This window comes from Salminus brasiliensis, chromosome 5, assembly GCF_030463535.1.
Source record: "Salminus brasiliensis chromosome 5, fSalBra1.hap2, whole genome shotgun sequence".
Classification (NCBI taxonomy): Eukaryota; Metazoa; Chordata; class Actinopteri; order Characiformes; family Bryconidae; genus Salminus; species Salminus brasiliensis.
In genome coordinates, this window is record NC_132882.1 from 45,880,501 (window position 1) to 45,888,553 (window position 8,053).

Here is an 8,053-nt window from a genome sequence, read left to right on the forward strand (position 1 = left end):
CAGTCTCTCATTAGGGTGAATAATAATTAATAACGCTCTAAATGTAGGTATTGTGATCTACACTGAGGAGGCGGAGCTACAGTCTCTCATTAGGGTGAATAATAATTAATAACTCTAAATGTAGGTATTGTGATATACACTGAGGAGGAGGAGCTACAGTCTCTCATTAGGGTGAATATTAATAAAGCTCTAAATGTAGGTATTGTGATATACACTGAGGAGGCGGAGCTGCAGTCTCTCATTAGGGTGAATAATAATTAATAACGTTCTAAATGTAGGTATTGTGATATACACTGAGGAGGAGGAGCTACAGTCTCTCATTAGGGTGAATAATAATGAATAAAGCTCTAAATGTAGGTGTTGTGATATACACTGAGGAGGAGGAGCTACAGTCTCTCATTAGGGTGAATAATAATTAATAACGTTCTAAATGTAGGTATTGTGATCTACACTGAGGAGGAGGAGCTACAGTCTCTCATTAGGGTGAATAATAATTAATAACGTTCTAAATGTAGGTATTGTGATATACACTGAGGAGGCGGAGCTACAGTCTCTCATTAGGGTGAATAATAATTAATAACGTTCTAAATGTAGGTATTGTGATCTACACTGAGGAGGCGGAGCTACAGTCTCTCATTAGGGTGAATATTAATAACACTCTAAATGTAGGTATTGTGATATATACTGAGGAGGCGGAGCTACAGTCTCTCATTAGGGTGAATAATAATTAATAACGTTCTAAATGTAGGTATTGTGATCTACACTGAGGAGGAGGAGCTACAGTCTCTCATTAGGGTGAATATTAATAACACTCTAAATGTAGGTATTGTGATATACACTGAGGAGGCGGAGCTACAGTCTCTCATTAGGGTGAATAATAATTAATAACGTTCTAAATGTAGGTATTGTGATATACACTGAGGAGGAGGAGCTACAGTCTCTCATTAGGGTGAATATTAATAACACTCTAAATGTAGGTATTGAGTTATACACTGTTATATAAATGTACTCTACAGGTGAACCTGACTGAGCTGAAGACGTTCCCTAACCCTCCTAAGGCAGTGATGAACGTGCTGGCAGCCGTGATGGTCCTCTTGGCCCCTCGTGGACGTATTCCTAAGGACCGTGGCTGGAAGGCTGCCAGGGCCTTTATGGGCAAGGTGAATCTGATGTGATGAAAGCCCCGACACCCCACCCCGACACCCCAGTCTGATTCATATCATTCTAATCCACTCTCAGGCCTTGACATACAGACCTTGACAGCATGAGTAGTGCTTTAAATACAGTAGCCTATATTTTCAGAACATCACAGCCGCTGGAGATGAAATACGAATGGGCTCATGAGGTCTGAGGGAGCACGACTTTTATACCTCTGATGAAATAGAGGCATAATGATGGTGACAAGCAGAAAATAAAGACACTGTGGTCAGACACACTGACACAGTACATTTCTGGCCAACACATTCACTGAATATGAGGGTCTCACATTGTTTAATTACAGTAACTGTGTGTGGAACTACCTCCACCATGTTTGAAGGCTGTACTGTAGCCTGGCTAGCTCTCACTGTGAGCTGTAGCAGTGTGTGAAACTACCTCCACCATGTTTGGAGACTGTACTGTAGCCTGGCTAGCTCTCACTGTGAGCTGTAGCAGTGTGTGAAACTACCTCCACCATGTTTGGAGGCTGTACTGTAGCCTGGCTAGCTCTCACTGTGAGCTGTAGCAGTGTGAAACTACCTCCACCATGTTTGGAAGCTGTACTGTAGCCTGGCTAGCTCTCACTGTGAGCTGTAGCAGTGTGTGAAACTACCCCCACCATGTTTGGAGGCTGTACTGTAGCCTTTCCAGAAGCCCAGTGTGTTGCAGAGACATGGTTATCAGGTTGTCCTCAGGGTCACTGCAGTGCGGAAACCATAGTCATGAAGTGACGTTGTTTGGTCCTGCAGTAAGTCTCACAGGTGGGTTCCTGCAGGTGGACGACTTCCTGCAAGCGCTGGTGAGCTACGATAAGGAGCACATCCCCGAGCACTGTCTGACTGTGGTGAAGCAGGAGTACCTCAGCAGCCCTGACTTCCTCCCTGAACATGTCCGCACCAAATCCTACGCCGCCGCCGGCCTCTGCGCCTGGACCATCAATATAGTGCGCTACTACGAGGTGAGGACACAGGAGGAGGATTAAAGTGAACGTCTAGACAAAAAGTAAAATAATGGATTCATGTAATGTATGAGTCATGATTTAAGTTCTTATACTAACAATATTAACTTTCATAAACATTTTACACATTTTACTTATTAATGTTATTAGAACTTCATACTGGATATTAATGATATTAGGGCTTCATACTGGATATTAATGTTATTATAACTTCATACTGGATATTAATGATAATAGAGCTTCAAACTGGATATTAATGTAATTAGAGCTTCATACTGGATATTAATGTTATTAGAGCTTCATACTGGATATTAATGATAATAGAGCTTCATACTGGATATTAATGATATTAGGGCTTCATACTGGATATTAATGCTATTAGAACTTCATACTGGATATTAAGGATAATAGAGCTTCATACTGGATATTAATGTTATTAGAACTTCATACTGGATATTAATAATAATAGAGCTTCATACTGGATATTAATGCTATTAGAACTTCATACTGGATATTAATAATAATAGAGCTTCATACTGGATATTAATGATATTAGGGTTTCATACTGGATATTAATGCTATTAGAACTTCATACTGGATATTAATGATAATAGCGCTTCATACTGGATATTAATGTTATTAGAACTTCATACTGGATATTAATGATAATAGAGCTTCATACTGGATATTAATGTTATTAGAACTTCATACTGGATATTAATGTTATTAGAACTTCATACTGGATATTAATGTTATTAGAGCTTCATACTGGATATTAATGTTATTAGAACTTTTTTGTATTTTCAGGTCTACTGTGAGGTGGCTCCAAAGCGTCATGCTCTTTCGCAGGCCAACACTGAGCTGGACGGCGCTACGGCTAAGCTGCTCAGCGTTAGAAAAAAGCTGGACGTGAGTGTAGTGTATATTCACTTATTGATTAACTGACTATAGAGCCACCATGATCAAAGTAGGGGCTATTATGGAAAAGTTACAGGAGTTTAGCCCCACCCACTTGCTTTGAAGTTCTAGCAGGGGAGTGTTCTAGTAGGGTTTGCTTTTTGAATAAGGCAGCCAAGCAGAACTGAGGTCATTTACATACAGTCTTGTGCAAAAGTTTGTGCACCGCTGGTCAGATGACCCGTCTGCACATTCCCCTACACTGGAACGATAAAAACGTGTCATTTTAAGTATGGCATATGCAAATTTAACAGCACATTAAATATGGTATTATGAATTAATTTATTTTCTTCATGTTAAATTCGGTAAATAAATAAAATTTGTCTAAAATGTGCAGAAAATAATATTTTCGGTTTGTTTTCACTTGTTTTGCCTTTGGAAATGTGTGAAATTCAGGGGTTAAAAAATCAAACATCTAAAAAAGATGAAAGGGATGAATTATGTAAATGAGCGTTATCTTTTTGTGTCTGTGTGTTTCAGGACCTGGACGGCCACCTGCAGAACCTCACGGCTCAGTTTGAGCAAGCGGCCGCCGAGAAGCTGCACTGCCAGGAGGAAGTGACCCGCACCAGCAAGACCATAGAGCTGGCCAATCGGCTGGTGGGAGGCCTGCAGGTACTGGGAGGGTTTTGGAGGGGCAGGAAAGAGCTGCATCACTGGTCTAGAGGAAAGAGCTTCCATCAACATGTGGCTACGCTACACGCTAACGGGGACGTGGTTATGGCCTATAGGTTTGGCTAGCAGCAGAGATGCTGAGTTAGGAAGGAAGGGATGCACCATGACAGAAACACCAGTCGACTGGCCAGAAGGTCAGTGAACTCCGGCCAAACGGAGGCGAGGACAGGAAAGCTATTTCATAGCCCATTAGCCTTTTCACTAGCCTGCCAGCAGGCTGCGTGTCGTCCTGTGTGCTCTCCTTTATACATAATATAATAACCTTATTCATAACTTAATAACTTCAAAGCATTACGAGCTCCTTAATTCTAAATGAACTGTGCTTCAGTGTAAATTCACTTCCAGCTGATTAACTCATTTACATATGTGTGTTAAAGAGCCCGTATCCTATACGTTTAGAAAAAAAGGTTCTTTGAATGGTCTTTTTGGTGCTGTGTCGTGGAATAACAGAACCCTTTTATCAGAACCTCCCAGCTCAGTTTGTAGTGATGTAGAACCCTTTTTGGTGCTGTATTGTGGGACCCTTTTTCATGGAACCCTTTTAACCCCTCACTGCTCAGTTTGAGAGAAAACAGTATATAACAAGGTAGTGGAACCCTTTTGGTACTATGTAGTAGGATAGCAGAACCCTTTTAGTAGAACCCCACAGGCCAGTTTGAGATAAATTGGTGTATATTGAGAAAGTGGAACCCTTTTTTGGTACTATGTAGTAGGATAGTGGAACACCTTTTAATGCAGAAAATAATATATAACGAGATAGTGGAACCCTTTTGATACTATGTAGTAAGATAGTAGAACCCTTTTTGGTGCTGTGTAGTAAGATAGCAGAACCCTTTTAATAGAACCTCACATCCCACTTTGAGAGAAAATAATATATATAACGAGATGGTGGAACCCTTTTTTTGGTGCTGTGTAGTAGGATAGTGGAACCCGTTTTTTGGTGCTGTGTAGTACGATAGCAGAACCTTATAGCCCACTTTGAGAGAAAATAATATATAACAAGATAGTGGAACCCTTTTTGGTACTATGTAGTAGAATAGCAGAACCCATTTAGCAGAACCTCACAGGCCAGTTTGAGAAAAAATAGTATATAAGGAGAAAGTGGAACCCTTTTTTGATACTATGTAGTAAGATAGTAGAACCCTTTTTTTGGTGCTGTGTAGTGAGATAGTGGAACACCTTTTGATGCTATATAATAGCAGAACCCTTTTAGCAGAACCTCACAGCCCAGTTTGAGTGTACATAGTTACATAGGAGAACCCTTTTAGCGCTGCATAGTGGGATAATGTGCTATCTAGAACATTTATTCATGTTTTTTGAAGAATTCTTCAGATCAGTTACTCTGTCATAATAAAGGATTATGCATTAAAGCATTCATGGTTCTGCATATAACCACAGCCTTTACTAAAGAACCCTCTCTTTAGGCCTCCAAAACACGACTCAGCTTTACACGACCATTTCCCATCATCCCTCTTCACTCCCTACGGCAGTCAGATGAGCAGCTGTTGGTAGTTGTGACATCACAAACTCCACGAGGTCAAATCAGGCAGCCCGGCCTCCGTACAGAGGCTGTTCACCTCTGTTCACGCTCTCATTCGGAAACAAAGCCAGGGACCTTCAGCGATGTTTGATATTTGCTCATTAATAATCACTTCTCCAAGGTTACCAAATAAAAGACTTCCATTTCTCCCCGGGATTATCCAAAATCTTTAGCAGCGTTAATGTGAAACAAAATGAGCGCAATATTTCTTTTAGTGGTTTTATTTAAAGCGCTGGCCGCTGTTGTTGGGGGGGAAATGGATGGGCCGAGAACGGGACAGCTCGGCTTTTAAACATATCAAGATAAATGATTTGTCTTTATGCCATTGACCTGGAAGCGATAGTGTTTAGACTAATAAATCAGCCCGTCTATATTTAATCATTAACTTACTGCAAAGCCTCAACAGCTGTTGGAAATTAAAAACACTTCACCCAGGACTGAGTGATATTCCAAGCAATCCATAATACATTAGGCCAAAATTATAGTGATTTTTAACTGTCTAGGAATTTATTATGCGACATGTTCTGGATGCTCGACCCCACGAAGCCGACGCTAGGCAAGATTTATCGCTGCGGGAGCGTCTCGGCGATATTATTGAAGGCCTAAACGAGAGCCAAATTGATGAGTAGTGAAAATGTAACTAAACTTTCAAAGCCGGTTTGGGTGAATTGTGAGTGTATGCTTTATTGCTTATGTTCTTTAGTGTGTGTGTGATCAATGGGGAGGGAACGCAATCAGCAGATGCTCCGTACCGTCATCCTCCTCCACCCACCGCTGTGAAGTCGTCAGGATTCAGTTGTACGGCTTTAGTGTCGCGCTGGTTTCGTCTCGGTGTGTATTTACATGCACAACGTAACGTATAATAGAAGTCAATGAGAAGATAAAGAGTTAAAGGGGTGGTCCGGTGTGTATCACCCTGACCTCTATCTGCTGTATCTGTAGAGTACGGTCCATCATCACAGACCCTCATTTCTACACGATTCCCTGAATTCAGTAAAGAGCAGAAACTCACTGACTCTAATCTCACTGATAATAGAAGTCAGTGGGCAGATGAGTTAAAGGGGTGGTCCGGTGTGTATCACCCTGACCTCTATCTGCTGTATCTGTAGAGTACGGTCCATCACCACAGACCCTCATTTCTACACGATTCCCTGAACTCAGTAAAGAGCAGAAACTCACTGACTCTAATCTCACTGATAATAGAAGTCAATGGGCAGATGAGTTAAAGGGGTGGTCCGGTGTGTATCATCCTGCCCTCTATCTGCTGTATCTGTAGAGTACGGTCCATCACCACAGACCCTCATTTCTACACGATTCCCTGAATTCAGTAAAGAGCAGCTGTGGGTATAAACTGCTGTAGGTGTGTTATAGGTGTGTTATAGGTGTGTAGTACACCTCCTGTGTGTGTGTGTGTGTGTGTGTGCAGTGTGAGAAGGTGCGCTGGTCGGAGGCAGAGCTGGAGCTGGAGGCTCAGCAGAAGACTCTCTGTGGGGATGTGCTCCTGGCCGCAGCGTTCGTCTCCTACGCCGGATATTTCTCTCAGCCGTACCGACAGCAGCTTCTGGAGGACACCTGGAAGCCCTTCCTCCAGCAGCTCAGCGTACGCTCCACCTCACTTTACAGCCCCCTTATCCTACACCTTCACCAGTCCTGTAGCTCTGTGTGCACCACAACTGTCGGGCACACCATCCAGCTCTCACTGTACCTTTCAGACTGATGTATGTAAACGAGCTCTGTTCTGATTGGCTGCTCTTTTACTGACCTCATTTTAAAAGCAGCAAAAAACATTTTATAACTTCAGAAAGTAAAAGCAATGACCGTCCACACGGTGTTACACGGTTACGAATATGGTATTATACTATTAGTATTAGTATTTGGTGCGGGTATTTGGTACAGCTATTTGGTATTGGTATTTGGTACAGCTATTTGGTATTTGTATTTTGGTATTGGTTTTAGTATTTGATATGAGTCTTTGGTATTAGTATTTGAAATTAGTATTTGTATTTTGGTATTAGTATTTGATATGGGTTTTTGGTATTAGTATTTGAAATTAGTATTTGGAACAGGTATTTGGTATTAGTATTTGATATGGGGTTTGGCATTAGTATTTGTTATGGGTATTTGGTATTGGTTGTAGTATTTTATATGGATAATTGTATTAGTATTTGGTATTAGTATTTGGAACAGGTATTTGGTATTTGTATTTGTATTTTGGTATTGGTTTTAGTATTTGATATGGGTTTTTGGTATTAGTATTTGTTATGGGTATTTGGTATGGTTTTGGTAAAAATATTTGGTATTGCTATTTGACATTTGTATTGTTATTGATATTTGGTATGAATGTTGGTATTTAGTATTGGTATTTGATACTGGTATCTGGTAATGATGGTATTTGGTATTGGAATTTGATACTGGTATCCGTTATTGATGGTATTTGGTATTGGTATTTGATACTGGTATCTGGGATTAATGGTATTTGGTATTGGTATTTGATACTGGTAGTGGTATTAATGGTATTTGGTATTGGTATTTGATACTGGTAGTGGTATTGGTATTTGGTAGAAACTATTTCCAAGGGTTAAAACAGTACCTTTGTCCATCAGATCTGCTGCTCTTCAAACAGGAGTGTGTTTTGGGCTGACAGTAGAAATCAGTGGAGCGTTGATGTGAATAGCATCACTGTGCCTTTTCCTCACACTTCCAGCCCCCCGTCCTGCTGACAGAAG

General features: G+C 40.9%; 1 protein-coding gene across 1 annotated transcript in view; it reads left to right on the forward strand.

Moving 5' to 3' along the window:
* Positions 1-8,053, forward strand: part of LOC140556574 (dynein axonemal heavy chain 11) — a 74,852-nt gene that overhangs the window by 47,295 nt on the left and 19,504 nt on the right. Inside the window, exons 59-64 of the mRNA XM_072680638.1 lie at positions 1,017-1,160; positions 1,973-2,155; positions 2,963-3,064; positions 3,593-3,727; positions 6,754-6,927; positions 8,032-8,053. The exon at positions 8,032-8,053 is cut by the window's right edge and continues 214 nt beyond it. Coding sequence (XP_072536739.1) covers positions 1,017-1,160; positions 1,973-2,155; positions 2,963-3,064; positions 3,593-3,727; positions 6,754-6,927; positions 8,032-8,053 — 760 coding nt within the window. The remainder of the gene's footprint in view (positions 1-1,016; positions 1,161-1,972; positions 2,156-2,962; positions 3,065-3,592; positions 3,728-6,753; positions 6,928-8,031) is intronic.